Raw genomic sequence first — 16102 nt, 5'->3', positions numbered from 1 at the left:
CAACACTTAACACACAAAGGGACACAGTATTAAGCATGATGGAAAATGTCTTCTCACGCACAAGGCAACATTTACCGGCTGATCTGCCTCATGGTTAAACTTGCCTTTTACTAACTACTCCGAAGGGCTATCATGACTCAGTGGAAGGAAGCCTAGGACTTAAAAGATCTGCCTGCCTCTGCTTCCTGAGCACTGAGATTAAAAACCTGTGCCACCACACCTGGCTTTCAAATGGTTCACTTTCAAAGAAATATAAATTAAATCAAAAGGTAAGATCACTTATCTAGAAAAATTAGGTCATCATATTTAGTACTGATAAGTCTGTGAGAAAATAATCTTTCAATGAATATAAACTAATACAACTTTTCCGAAAATATATGTATTAATGCAAATGTTTGCTAGCCTGTATCCCATGAACTTTTAACTTTTCTCTTAAAAACATCATATAGGGAAGGACATATACAATGTTCCACATCACATTTCTTTAAATAAAAATCAGACACTATCTACATTTTCTATGAGTTTTAAGAACTAACTCAGCATGTTTCTAACAGGCTACTATTAAGTCACACTGCGGCACATGCGGAGGTCACATGTAGACCTCTACACGTGGAAGTCAGAGGACAACTTATAGGGATTGACTCTCTCTTCTACCCAGGGATGGACCCCAGCTGCCAGGCTTGGTGACGAATGCCTTGGCCCACTGAGCCAGCTTGCTGGCCTAATTTTTATATATATTATTTTTTTAAAAACTTGTACCCTTGGGCCGGGCGGTGGTGGCGCACGCCTTTAATCCCAGCACTCGGGAGGCAGAGCCAGGCGGATCTCTGTGAGTTCGAGGCCAGCCTGGGCTACCAAGTGAGCTCCAGGAAAGGTGCAAAGCTACGCAGAGAAACCCTGTCTCGAAAAAACCAAAAAAAAAAAAAAAAAAAAAAAAAAAACTTGTACCCTCATTGGCCTGGAATTTATTATGTAAATCAGGCTGGCCTCAACCTCCCAAGTCTTGGGATTACAGGCATGAGCCGCCGCGCCTGGCTAGACATGAAATTTTTACAAACCAGATTAGAGCCGGGCATCGCCTGTGGTCTTTTACTGATCCTAAAACCGCTCTGCTCAAACCTGTCAAGCTGTTCAAAGGGAGATCTGGTTATTTAGGAACTTGATGTTTTACAAACGAATTAATGCTGTCAGTAAAAACCCCAAGACAAAACCCCAAGAACCTTCTGCTTAAAAATCAAACTTTATAAAAATGGTGACTGCCAGGAGTGCTGGAAACAGGGAAAGGAGACTCCAAGCCCGGCCCCACCTCCCAGCAGCCTGTTCAGCATGGCCACAACCTTTGGGCAGGCAGAGCTGGGGAGTGTGTCTGCATGAACCTAGATCAAATCAATTCAGATGCACACGATTTCCCTTTCAGAGACCCGGTGGAAGGAGCTGGCTGGGCGGCACACACCAGGAGGACATGCTACAGAAACTTGCGGTCAGGAAATGACCTACCAGAGAGTGTTTACCACTGCTTTCTGAACCAGGGGTTGGAGGGAAGGAGGTACTTTACCAATGACAATGTTAGCATTTAGGCATCTGTACCGGGCTGCCCTTAGGGTCCCGACAGGGATAGACCTCAGCTGCTTCTGCTACATTTCCTTATAAAAGGCGGGCCTTACTCACCTCTAGTCTCCTCCTTTCTCTTCCCAGGGACCAGGGACCGGTCCCTGCCCCCTTCTCTGCTCCTTCTCTCCCCTCCCCTCAATAAACCTCCTTACGTGGGCCCTGTTGTAAGGTGTGACTCCTTCCAGCTGTTTTTAAAATACTGCAGCTGGTTAGATAAAGCACAAACCCATTTATCCACAGCTAAGGACTCAGTGGCAGGCACAGGCCTCCTAAGGCCACACAGGGTCGAAAGCAGGTTGCAAACACTATGTGCATCATGGAGTATTTATGTATGAACATGGGATGTGGAAGACCAGAAACACTAAAAATCCATCTTTTAGAGTTGAAGACTGGATGGTGAAACTGACTGAAACAAAAGGGGAAAATACGGTAATAACAAGAGATTTTCTTCTTTATGTGTTTTTGCTTTTTACGTGTGTGTGTGTGTGTGTGTGTGTGTGTGTGTTGCACGTGTGTAAGTGTTTGTGCATGCGGAGGACCAAGGCTCACTCTGAGGACTCAAGCGAGTCCTCGATCACTCTTTCACCTCACTCCCAGAGGCAGGGTCTTGGATTAAACCCAGAGCTACCTGAGGCTAGTCTCACTGGCTAGCTGGCTTCAGGATCCCTTCCCAGGCTGGGATGACAGGAGGGTCATCACACCTGGCCAGCACTGTGGCGCCTTCAGCCATCTGTCTCCCAAGCCTCTCTCACAAAAGGCTCCAAAGACACACAGAGAAGCCAAACCTTCCATTAATTCTGACACATCTTTACTCTGAATTAGTGCAACATTAGCGAGATCTTACACAATTTTTATCATATAACCCACCAAAAGAAAAATCTTCAAATTCATACAACCCTTTGCCTCCAAGAGTCAAAATATTAGTGTAAGATCATTTTGGAGCTTGCTTAACTGAAGTCAAAGACACACACACCTGAAAATAGTCACTGAGTCTGAGAGGGAGCCAACAGCCACATCAGGGTAGGAATTCCTATCCAGGTCCATGTTCCCAGCGATCGAGTAGCCAAAGTAAGGCGACGTGCCCTCAAGAACCTGAAATACACAGGGCATTAGAATGCATTCTGAGCCACGAAATGAGCTGGCCATCCACACACTGAGAAAGACGCAAAAGGAACGAAGCTCAGTGATAAAGCGCTTCCCCAGCACGGACAAGACGGGGGCGCTATCTCTGAAACCACAGAGGAAAAGGAAATAAAGCAAGGGAAAATAGGAAACCAGAGTCTCAGTTCTCTTATAAAAAATTTATATTATTTATAAATGTACAATATCTATTACTTCATATAATTCATAAAAAGCCATCTGATTCACACAGTGTTTCCAAAGGATAAAAGTCTATTTTATTTACTAAATTAATCTGTGTAGTTTAAAACCAAATCTAAGTGCCCACCCCTCTCCCAGCCTTATTTTAAAAACCAGTTAGAACTTTTGGTGTCCCAATTCTCCAGGTAATTACGGCCTTCTACTCTGCCCAGTTTCGAGTCTATTAAGTGTGCGGCTAAGGGAAACCGAGGACAGGCCACCCCCTCCCACTCCCCGCTTAGAACAGTCTTCACGTTGGGTCACACTGATTTCCTAACTAGCTAAGATACCTTACGGTTAAAACAAGCAGGTCACTGCATCTGTGTGAGTGTGTCAAAGCCACCTTCCGGGGATACTCTGCAACTCATACTGGGCTGGAAAGATGGCTCAGTGGTTAAGAGCATGGACTGTTCTCCCAGAGGACCCAGGTTCAATTCCAGCACCCACATGGCAGCTCACAGCTGTCTGTAACTTCAGTTCCAGAGGATCTGACACCTTCACACAGACATACATGCAGACAAAACACCAATGCACACAAAATAAAAATAATTACATTATTAAAAATCCATACTACTGTGTACTTGGAACTGAAATATGTGTGACAATTTACTTAAACCTACATAGTATACCACTAGGCAAAAAGCTGACACTATGGTAGAGACAGATCTGGTTACCTGTGTTGGTTTGGTATTTATGCCAGTTGGGGATCCATGATAGATAAAAACCTTCCCCAGATCATCATAGGGCGCTCCAACAGCAATATCTGTTGACATCACATTTAAAAAACATCATTTAAAAAATACTCCAATGTCTCAAAGATGCCACAAACACTCATTACCCAACCAACCGATCTGTGATGGTAACCATGTCACGATCTACTACCCACCTGGATAGCCATCTTGATTAATATCGCCGATATTTTTTACTGAAATTCCAAACATAGAATCTTTGGTCCCATTAAGACGAATGGGCTTCACGTTACTCCATCTGCCTTGCTGGTTAATGTAGACATACACGGCACCTCCAACTTCACCACCCCTGTCAAAGTACTGTGGAGCTCCAATAACTATGTCTTGCCACCTAAAAACATAATGAAGGGAAGAGCTAGGAACCATTGCCTAAAATGCCAACAGTCTAGGCTCCAAGAACACACAATACAAACACAATACAAAGGTCCCCAAATCAAGAACTTACATCTCATCAATTAAGATACTTAACAGAAGATCTGTACTACGCCAAGGAAAATAGCGAAAGTAGCAATTTAAAGGCAGTTTCTCAAGTCCAAGCCACAGCACAGGAGGACTGCCAGCGAGGACCTGCTAGTCCATTACTATCTCCAGCTGGCACCCAGACCTTTGAGTCCTCTACACACTGACGTGGTCACCACTTCCGACATCCTCTAAGACATCCTGGAAGCTCTAACAGCCCCCACCCTCAAGAAACCACAGAACAGTCAATGTAGCTAATGCCATTTTCTGAGTGATTTTTTTTTTTTTTCAAATTTAAATTCGCAAGAAACTGTGATCCCCAAACCCAAGCAAAGACATAACACTTAGAAGGTGACACTGTGCTATTGGGAGGGTAATAGCGGTCATCGAGACGAGACAGGATGGCAAACTTTTCAATCAACTCACCTGTACTTCTTCCCTAGACATACAGAAGAAGCCAGTCAACAGCAACGTAAGCCGCACATGATAACCAAAGACATGCTTACCCATCTGCGTTGAGGTCCACCACCGCCACATCATAGCCAAACGAGGAAGCCAGGCCTTCTCCATCGAATATATACTCAGGGAGAAGGTGGGCGGACTTCATGTCTCTTTTTAGCAGAACTACAGCCCCGCTGTGATTGGCTCTTGGAGCACCAGAAACAAAAGTGATGTCATCTTTAGAAACAATACCCTTCCCTGAGTCCAATGAAAAGCCTAGAAAAAGAAAACACAGTCTCTCCCATCAATCCTGTATTTCAGGAGGGACACCCACCCAGCTCTCCTCCTGGCCCTCCTACCTTCACATTTACTACCGGAGTCCTGGCGCTCAGGGACTGAGGGAACGACAAAGGGCCCCAGCTATGGGGCCGCTTTCTACAGCTATTATTAAGACTTTTAGGACTGGATAGCTGGAACTATGATTCAAACCGGGACAAAGGAAGAGCAAGCTGGCTACGGAAGTCACCTGGGAATGCTGGATCACATGCTCACGACTGAGTGCAAGGTACTACAGGGTTCTGTGCTGGCCAGGGGTTGACATGAACAGCACCTACACTTGTCAGTCTAGTTGGTGGTCAGGTGAGAACAAACGTTAATGCTGCTCACATACCCTAGGTGGCATCTCATTACTTTGGACCAGCTCAGTTCTCAGACACAAGCATGCAAAAAACAAAACAAAAACATGCATGGTGGTTCACAGTTATTTGAGAACCTCACATCAACAATGGAGGTGAGTCAACTGTCACTCGGATCGGTGACATACTGTTCAAATGGTAGACAACGTTGGAATGTCCAATTATCACGCATGAAGTAGCCCTTTGGGTTACACACTGAGATTTGCTAGAAAAACCAATAGAAGTTTATCCAGTGCCCAAACTCTTCAAATTAACCCCGTCTCTCTCTATAAAAGTAGCAGAGGCAGACTAACAGCATAAAGTTCACCCTTTTTATTGGGGTTTATTTATAAGAGGCATCACCACTACTGTTGCAGTTCTCAAATTGTGAGGTGAACCGAAAATATGATGAGCCCCAAGTTTAGAGCAAGGAGATACAATTGAACCCAGTGGTGGAAACCATGGGGCAGCTGAGCTCGACCATGGCATGCTTTTTTGTATGTGTTTCATTGGAAATGAAATAGAAAATAAGATTTATGCTCTGTATGGATCAAAAAAAAATTTTTAAAATGACCATGACCAAGGCAATTTATTTGTCATCTCAGAGGTCACAAACCTAGGTAGCTATTCATCCTCACATCAGGGGATGTGTCTGGCCGCTCCCTGGGAGGCCGTGTTTTATAAACAAACTGATCGGGATCTGTGTAGGAAATGCTGGTCAAAAACAGCAGGCCTGTACGCATGTGCGGGACAGGAGAGAGGGGAGAAAGACAATTATGCCTGGGAAGAGGCAGGGCCGAGCTCCTTGCTAGCCCACGGGCAGACCCGACACTCACTGATCTCTTAAATGAGACCCTCACAGCACAGACCAGCAAAAATGTCACAACACACATTTGACTTCTTTCCCAGACGTCTACTTTTGAGGAAACCCATGCTGAAAAGAGGTTAAGTTGTTTGAGGAAATAAAACCCTTCACATCTCCCGACCAGTAGCTGTGTTTATAAACCCCAGGAGCATCTGAAAGACCAAACTACTGGCTTCTTAGCCAGAACAATGAATAATAAATACAGCCCATCACAAAACAATCCCTACATGGCACATGAAAACCTGAGGTTGTTGGCTAGTATATGTCCAAGGAAAATATTGGCTTGTTGCTATTTTCCTTGTCAGAGATCCTTTCTTGTCCTACAAATCCACTAACAGACCTCACGCACCCAGCCACTGTCCAGACCCATCATTTCATGAATATTTCTCTCTTGGTTGGAGAATTATTAATGGTATGACCTTGAGAATTATTAAAGGTATGACCCTAGAAAATTAAGCTCCTTCAGTAAACACAGGGAGGGGTGACCAGTTTTAACAGCACTGTAGCTACATAAAGCAATGAACATAATACCTGACTCACACACGACAGGTGTTTAATAAGCAGCTGCTATAAATGTTCTGTTTGATTCTGTCTTATCAAGTTTGTCCAGGGGGTGGGAATGGTATATGAATTGGAAAGGGCTTCTTTTTTTAATAAGCAGTACTGTTCACGTGTATTGACACAATTAGAATACCTTACGTGTACTCTAGCATACTATTTAGAATTATTTACTTATCCATATCTGCTTTTTCCCCCTTTTTTTAACCTTCCATTGTTCCAGTAATATCTTTCTAGTACATGCATGTTTTGCTCCCACATCATCTTTAAAAATAGGTTACTATGTAGGTTTAGAAGATTTTTTACATTTTTCCAAGAAATGTACAGTAATTATTCTTTATGTCAACTCCCACCAAGAATTAAAGCTTTTAAAAGCCTTTGTGTAATTACCATAATGCGCAGGAATAATTTAGGACACCATTAGTAATGCAAACAAGCCTCAGGAGTTAAGGAACTGGCACTTAGGCACAATCTGGGTGTCCTCCAAGCTGCGTTAGCAGTCCTGGTTGGCCTGATCTGGGGAGCCCTGTGCCACCCGCTGGGCCCTCTGACATGGAGCCCCAATGCAGTCGCAGGGCCAGGCCTTACAAAATGGCAATCACCAAGGACGGACCGGAGAGTCCTGACCCGCCACTTAAGAGTAACTTTGTAAGTGGAGCTCTTAAGTGTGTGTCTAAAAGAGGTCCTGAAGGGAAAGGAAGGACCACTTAGTCTACACTGAACACCCGAGCATTTCCTCACTGCTTCACGAAGCTACACAGGCTGCCATCAGTTCAGGAGACACAGCTGCCTTCCCGAGGGGATGATTTCCGAGTGACGGCAGACTCTCCCTGACTTTGCGGAAGCTCAGGCCAGTCGGTCGGCAGGCCGTGTGCTTTCCCATCACCAGGGTCAGACTGAAGCAGGCGGCGAGGCCCCTGGGTCCCACCTGGCCTCCTCTCAGCTGTGGGCCCTCAGAGGGGGAGTCACACAGTGTCTGAGAGGGCAGGTATGGTACCTCTGCTTGGTCCTACCTAGATAACTGTTGGCAGGAACGGGCACAAGACTTTCGTCATGGTCAGTCTCTCCACCAACTTCATAGGGCCCATCTTCAAAGATGTTCATGTCAAAAAAAGTGTTATTCTTTTGCTCTACGCGGACAATCCCTAAAGGAATGAAATGGAAAACAAAAACAACAACAACAAAAAAAAATAAAGATGAAACAAAATAAAATAGATGGTTCCTAATAAACATCGCTCGTGTTATCAAGAATAGACGCCTGGAAGAGGGACAGACAGAGATGGAAGAGGTGATGTTAAGATTGTTCAACACGGTCATGCATGTTTGTATGTGAAAGAAAATCTGTGCTCGGAGTCTTAAGAGTGACCCATGCATTTTAATGAAATATCTTTATAACACCAAGAAGCTAGATGGAAAATGGAATGTTTGCTTAGTCAACAAAAATCTGCAAAAACCTAAATATGAATGACATGAACTTGAAATAAATGATTATTTTGTTTTCTTTAATCCTCTATATAATTTCCTCTTCTGTAACGTAAAGTGAAATTAATATATCCATCTGCTCTTCAAACTGCTTTAACCAAAATTTCATCTTCTCTAGGAGAATTGCATAATTCCTAATAATATTTCAGTACATTAAAACAAAAATCACAATATAACATTTTAAAAGTGACATTTTGCTGGGCGATGGTGGTGCACGCCTTTAATCCCAGCACTCAGAAGGTAGAGGCAGGCGGATCTCTGTGAGGTCAGTCTGGTCTACAAATCGAGTTCCAGGACAGCCAGGGCTGTTAATACAGAGAAACCCTGAGTGAGGTGGGGTGGGGGTGGGGTGGGACAACAAAACCCATGACATTTTAAGTCAGTGTTGCTAAGTCAGAAGATAAATTTTCCAAGAAATTAAAATGGACCTAACTAGTGGGTGTTTTTATTGTTCTGTTTTACAGTATAAAGTCATCTGCTCTTGCCAAAATAAAACCATTTCTAAATACAAAATGTTCCTTCAATGAGGTCAAAATAGCCTGATACGTTTGGTTATATGAAAGACTGTCAGAGACAGAGTGGGCACGAAGGAAATAACTTCCCAGTGTCAGAGGAACGACATCCAGAGGGGTCTCAAGAACCTTTTCTAATAACAGTTGAAACTAGAATTTGTGTGTGTGTGTGGGTGTGGGAGAAAGAGAGAGAGAGAGAGACAGACAGACAGACAGACAGACACTGGAAAGGGACTGAGCCCAGGACCTCACATACATTATGCAAACGCTATACACTGGGCTACACCCCTGCTCTTTTCAAAATTAAATTTGATTTAAAAGAATTCTTACACTTACACACACACACACACACACACACACACACACACACACACACACACACACGCACGCGCGCCAATAGAGTCCAGAAGAGAGCACTGGATCCCTGCAGGTGGAGTTACAGGCAGTTGTGAGCTGCCCAATGTGGGTGCTGGGAACCAAACTTGAGACAGGTACTTGCTCTTAAGCACTGGGCCGTCTCTTCACTCCCACCCCACCCCCACCCCGGTGCTTTACCCTGAGACAGAGGCTCTTCATCAAGTGTCAAGGCTAGCCTTGAATTTTTGGTTTTCATGCCTCAACCTTCCAAGTAGTAATCTTTTCCTGGCTATGGAAATACGATTAATTTTCATATCTCAAAAAAATTTATTTCCAAATGATCATGGATTCTCTTCACCATGGATTCGAGCTAGGTTACCTTATGATACAGCAGTTTGCCGTATACCTCACTAATTTTTCAGAGAAACTTACGTTCACTAAAGGAATCGACCAGACTCATCACAAAATGGGTCATTTTCCTTGTCCTTCCCAGTTTCTCCTTTTCTCACAATCCTGCCGAGCAACCTTACCTCAAATTGCCTCTAATTTTTGTCTCAAGCCCCCCATCTGCCAGCCGTCTGCTCTTTTAGCTTACTATGTTATTGGTAGAACATGACCTTCTAAGATAATACGCAATGGAATGCCCATGTTAACAGAGTTCTTTGTGTATACCATTTACTCCAACTCCGTGTTCACATCGCTGACTTAAAATGAACAGTTCTTCAAGTAACAAATATAAAACAGCAAAAGGACCCTAGTAATTATCATATTAGAGAAAAACTCAACCCTAAAGCATTTGCATTACCGTTAAAATTCACAGTAGAGCTTTGAATATCCCACCCACTTTTATGAACACCTTATAGCCCATTTAAAATGTACTAAATCATGGGGCATATGAGAGGAATTTTATTGTCTCTTTTAATGTGTTTCTGTAAGTACGGAGGTCATACCTTTCCAGTTGTAAGTACCCGGGGCTCCGAACACAATGTAATGGAAGTCTTTAGTGAAGGTGGCTGCTACCCCTTGCTGGCAAGAGCCAAACTTTTCATGGCCTCTCAACCGGCCATCACAGAAACTCCAGTCTCCCCCATCCATATCGTCTTCGATCTTGAGATTCTGACTGAGGACGTAACACCTTCCGAAGATGTCTCGCGACTCCTGCTTTGTGTTCACGTGCTGACGCTTTTCGTAACGGTGTGCACACGTCTGCAAACGGTACCGCCTTGTTATTTCAGACTTCACAGAACCGAGGCGCTTCGTCAACCAGGCTCCCAAAGCAAACTGTCAAATGCCTCACTCAGAGGCCATCAGCGCCACAAAGGACCCAGGGCTTCTGCCTTACTCTCAGAGAACAAAGCCCCATTCCAAATATTAAGACACCAGTTCGTACCCACTGGAGACTCGTCTGTAAATTCACCTGTCACATAAACGAAGACTCCACCACCTCGGCGCACTTTCTTGATTTAATTGGCTTTTAGTGGCTGTAAATAACTGTTCTAGACAGAAGCATGGACCACTTGCTCTTAGGAGATAAACACAGAGAAACAAAGACAGTTCCTTTCCACTGGTACCATCATCTCCTTGCCATGAGCCCTAGCTTACATCCTCTGCTCTCGGACTATTTCCTATCTCTACAAGGCAGAAGGAATGACCGGTCAAAAGAGACAGAATACTCTCTGTTTCTACAGAGTCTTTATGCTACCTTCCATGTAACCCAGTCTAGCGTCTGAAGTCAGTACCTCCAAGTCCATTACACATACTGTCCCTGTGTAAGAATCAGTGGTCACCAAGATTTCCATCTTTCCTAAGTCTCTATATAAACGCTGTTATAGCAACTAGACTGTACAAGAGAGACAAAAAGAGATCACCATGTTCCAACTATAAGTGCCCCAGACCAGTCCACCTAACAAGCCGCCCCTACCTGAAGAGGTCAGGGGTGAATGAGAATAAAATTGGTGTTACTGTCCACCACTGAATCCTATGGTTTGCAATAATTTTGTCTAGAAAAACCAAAGAGTTCCCAGGGCAGAAACTGTCTACTTGGCTTTGTTCTTTTTGTCTGAAGAGCAGCTAGTCTTAGGGATATTCAAAACATGTTTATTTATTAAGTTCTTTGGCTCTGGACGTTTTAAAGACACACAGGTTGCTGGACCAACTCACAGGCTAGCAGGCATCGTGGGGGAAGTGATGCTTTGGCTTGTCTCGGCATCAGGACCTACGTTAGAGCAGGGTGTTTGTTGCTCAAAGGTAAACTGAGGCAGGAGTTCTGTGTTATCACCAGCCAACACTGAGGAGGGCGCGCTTTTCCACACTTACCACCACTTTGCCTCCGGGACCCTGACTCTGGACAGTGACCCCCATCCACTGATCTTCCTTGCTTTCTGACATGGGATCGGCTGTGGGAAGTAACGTGGTTAGGCAGACAGTTAGTGCGTCCAAGTGACTGACAGGCTTCCAAACCAAGACACTAATAAAAAACAAACAAACAAACCTAAGAAGCGGTTTTCAAACTGTCTGGACTCCAAGCCTAGCTACTCAGGAAATTCAATTAATCCAGAACAGTTTCTTATCTCAAGGAAAGAAAGAGTTGAGTGAATCTTTCATAAAAATTCTGTAACTGTGTAACTGAGAGGGAGCCGCCCAACAGCTGCCCTCTGGCGCAGTAATGTAAACTACGACATCTAAACAGAGAGTGGGTCCTTCTCTGCTCACTCCCTAGTTCTGCATGGAACAGTGCAAACTATTCTCTTCTTAGCTGGAAAGAGGGAGGGGGGAGAGCGAATGCACAGAAATATCACCATGTACTCATTTTAGTATCAATTTCAATCTACTCTATGACCCCGCATTTTTGCCTTTCTAAACAAGAATCAATATGCTGGGGGGATTGTCTAGACACCAAGACTACCAGTGACATTTGGGCTTTTCTCTTTCTGTATCTGCGTCTTTTTACGTTTTCTGCAATTAACATGTAATATCTCCTAACCATAAGGACAGCACGTTACTCCTAAAGGACACAGACGGGAATGCAAGCATGAGCCTGCATGTCTACGTAGGCCAATCATCAAACTGGGTTTCTTAGAAGCTTCTCAGAACACTAATGGCTCTGTTCGATCTACAGGAAACCAGGTAAATTAGCTGTGACACATCTGGACTCCATTATGGCATCTTCCAGCTACGCAGAGGCTTCTAAAATGGGATATTAAAATAAGAAGGAAAGAAGGCTGTCTTTCAGAGTGACCCGTTTTAGCTGGGTAAGAGCCTGATGTTTAAAAGACCCTTTTGTAGAGCGGTGACAGTGTATGGGACTCAACAGCAGAACAGGTAACACTGTCAACATCCCATGGGGAAAATCATCACATTGCATGTAATAAGTATTTCGATTTCCAATACTGGCCGCTCCTGAAGCTCTTCGAAAATTAATTTGACTGTACCCTATCTCATCAAATAATGTATCTCAATTTTAGGGAAGACTTTATTCAAGCAGATCAGTTCTCATTTCAGAGTACTCTCATAGTTAAAGGTTTTTCAGGACCAGAGGTGCAGCTGGGTGGTAGAGTACTCGCTTAGGATACACAGGCGCTGGGCTAGATTCCCGGACATCACAAAAACAAAATAAACACACGAATAAAATAAATAATAAAGACAGACAAAATAGTCTTTCCCTCAAATATTTTAACAGCAGGTAATGTTTTGCCTGCTTAAATATATGGCAGGCACATTTAATTTTCTTCACAGCTATGAATTCAGTTTTGCAATAGTCTCAACATACCACTAGGTGGCAACATAAACACACCATTTTAGTTATACCGGATTAAACAAAGGTAGCAGATTAACCCACTTCAGTGTGTTTTAGAAAAAAAACACTGTTCAGAAAAAAAGTATTTTCAGGGCCAATAAAACCGTCAAGACTGACACAATTAAAAGTGGTCCTTTCTGCAAGATTAAATGCTTATGATTCCTGTCCCTGTGGCTCACAACAAGCAAAGCGTGGTACAGACAGGCTGACCAAATGAACAAGTGAGAGCAGAACACACACACACCATCATTATCAAACTCAATCCGTGTGCAAGGTCCCCGGGAGGTGATGTCACAGCTGTACAGGCCCCCTGTCCTGTTCGCCCTCTGTAGCGGAAGTGCTTCTGCCCGAGGTGCCCCCACCAGCAACCTGGAGATGAAAGAGAAGGCGTTTAGGGACTTCCATGGAATATACTGGGGTTTTTTGTTTGTTTTTGTTTTTAATATACTTTGAACACTGAGCCAGAACCCAGAGCCACGGGCACTATTCTCTGTCATGCAGTCCGTAATTGAGGAGTTGGGGACAGCAAACGCTCTTGTAGCAGGGGCAGATACGCCTCACGGAGGACAGTAACGCCCACATCAAACACAGAAGGCCAGCCCGTCCTCCCAGAACCGGCAGCAGTAGCTGGGTGCGACCCTTGCGCTGGAGGACACTAACAAGCGCAGACTGTGGAACGCAACGGAAGCATTCCCACTCCCAGCTCTGGGTGGCAAGCAGCCATCATGTTCCATCCAGCAAGTACACACCTTGGTTCCCACACTGGAGCCCCCTGACGTAGCTTTGACTACACCCGGCTTTGCAGCAGGTTATCTACAGATTTAGAACCCAACTCTTGCCGGGGCGTAACTCAACGGCTCATACAGCCCGTCTCTTCCCCCGTTTTTCTTCTTCAGCTTTCCCGAGGATATAACTGACAAGTAGAAACTGTCTTCATTTAAAGGGCAACACTTGACGTCTTGCCTCACTGGTACCTGCTACGAGCTCTGCCCTATCACCCAGTCTCCTGTAGACGACGTGGGATGAAATGACAGCTTCGGGTGAAATCCACTCCTCTTCCCTCCCACCCCAGATTTCCCGAGGAGCAGCTCCTAAGCCGGGCTCACGATCCTCAGTTCTGTTACTTCACCCCCAGGAGGGCTGACGCGCCAGATGGCTTACAACCTCTGGGGTCTGCTTGATGAAGGGGCAAAGAGAAGGACACACACCTGACACATCACACAGTGAAGTAGAGGCCAGCGTTTGGGGGTATGAGGCTGGAAGTGGAAAAGCAGCTGGGAACAGAAGCCAATGCAAACAACAGACCCTGTTTAGAGAGAGCAAGCCACCCTGTGGAGAGAGAGCAAGCCACCCTGTGGAGAGAGAGAGAGAGAGAGAAAGCACCCTGTTTAGAGAGAGCAAGCCACCCTGTGGAGAGAGAGCAAGCCACCCTGTGGAGAGAGAGCAAGCCACCCTGTTTAGAGAGAGAGAGAGCAAGCCACACTAGGCCACAAGAAGCCCTCAGAGTCAGGTGCAGAAGGAACACACAAAGCCCATCTGACCGCCCCCCACCCCCCCACCCCCTCCCACCCCCTACCCCCCCCCACACGACCTCTTCCTCGCTGGGATGGGTCCCAGAAAGGGAGTCACTGTACCAGCAGACACACACTGCTGCAGGTGCAACCAGTGGAGAGCATTACATCCACCCAGGAGAATAATGGTGGCTTCCGTGAGGACCACTGGCTGCCCTTCCTCCCATAGCCCAGGCGGTTGGCACTGCCAGCTTCCACTTCCAAGTCTATCCTACATCGGAAAAGGCAAACAGCACACACCAAGGCAGAGAACTGAGGCAGAGACTTAGGAACTGTGCCCCGGTCCTCAAATTTCTCAATCAACAGGGAGGACAGGGAAGGCCAAGTTGCAGGTCTGCAAAGACCACCATGGATCTGTCTGAGTAACGCTGCCCCTGCTCCTGGGAGCTCCCACGAAGACCTGAGAGATGAGCGGCCTAGACTGTGAGGTGAACAGGTGAGATGCTTGCCAGACAGGATGGATCCCGAGCTGGGGAGCAGGAGACGCAATCAAGGAGCTGAACCACGGGCACAAATGAGGCTAAGGAGGCCGCACCCTCTGATCTGAGAGGAAATCAGAGGCCTAGGCAGAGGTCAATTATGAAGCCTTTGGGTCTCACAGCTAGGTGCCAGCCAGGACCAAAATCACCAGCCATGTTTCCGATCCTTCAGAAAACAAAACTCGACACCTGGAAAGTTTAAAACTGGGCTGAAAGAGCCGACTTATACCAACGGCACACTGAAATAAAAACTGCCCTGCATATTGACAGACCTAAGGCCGAGTCCCACCAGGCTGAGGGGAGAGAGAGAACGCAGGCCCAACCGTAGCCAGCGGGTAAAGGTAACCAACTGCCCGAAGAGGTCCCGAAGAGCGCTCAGACGACCCACACTGTTTTCTCCTCCTCTCTAACCACTTCCTCTTACACACACCCAAGGAGGCTGCTGAGTGTGGCAGGAAGGCTGCTTCCTGTTTACCCCACTCCTTCAGTCCTCCCAGGTCACCATCCACCTCTCACACTCAGGTGTGGGTGTGCCTCAACCACAAGCAGCTCCTAAAAGGACTCGGAGGCGGAGGCATCAAGAGGCCAGGTGCTCTGAGGAAGGGGTGTCACCAGGAAATGACAGCGGAGCGGACATGGGGGAGGCAGCCCGGGACAGGCGAGCTGGCTTTGCTTCCGGGGAAGGAGCTGGACCAGTGGTTCTCAACCTTGTCCCTCGTGTCGTGGTGACCCCCAGCCAGACTACCTGCAATTCAGCTCCAGGGGATCCCAAGCCCTTCTCTGGCCTCCATGGACACCTGCACACGAGGCATACACACACACACACACACACACACACACACACACGACAGACAGACAGACAGACAGACAGACACACACACACACAACACACACACACACACACAAACCAACACACTGTGGAGGCTGCCCCATGCACAGCAGCCGGCCTTCAGCCATGGGCGTTCTCCAGCCCTTCTCTCCTTCATCCCTGGAAGGGGACTGCATAGGATGAAGGAAGGAAGGAGCAGGGCTGTTGGGTGACAGAGACAAACCTGAAGAGAAACCACAAGGTAAGAGACACGTATCTACGGAGACTATTGCCACCCGAAACAGTGCCTGCTCCGGGCTCTGCCTGCACGGGTCCTTAAGCATTCTATCCTCATTTCGGATGCATTCTGGAAGGGATGGA

General features: G+C 45.9%; 1 protein-coding gene across 1 annotated transcript in view; it reads right to left on the bottom strand.

Annotated features, from left to right (window-relative positions):
* The window catches only part of Itga6 (integrin subunit alpha 6), a 70713-nt gene that overhangs the window by 26101 nt on the left and 28510 nt on the right, over positions 1-16102 (bottom strand). Inside the window, 8 exon segments of the mRNA XM_028885729.2 lie at positions 2585-2703; positions 3645-3733; positions 3857-4050; positions 4685-4895; positions 7730-7861; positions 10018-10273; positions 11384-11463; positions 13108-13232. Of these exon segments, the coding sequence (XP_028741562.1) occupies positions 2585-2703; positions 3645-3733; positions 3857-4050; positions 4685-4895; positions 7730-7861; positions 10018-10273; positions 11384-11463; positions 13108-13232 (1206 nt within the window).

The sequence above is a fragment of the Peromyscus leucopus genome, chromosome 4 (genome assembly GCF_004664715.2).
Source record: "Peromyscus leucopus breed LL Stock chromosome 4, UCI_PerLeu_2.1, whole genome shotgun sequence".
In the NCBI taxonomy this organism is placed as follows: domain Eukaryota; kingdom Metazoa; phylum Chordata; class Mammalia; order Rodentia; family Cricetidae; genus Peromyscus; species Peromyscus leucopus.
Note: the sequence above shows the minus strand (reverse complement) of the source record. Positions and strands in the feature narration are given on the sequence as shown.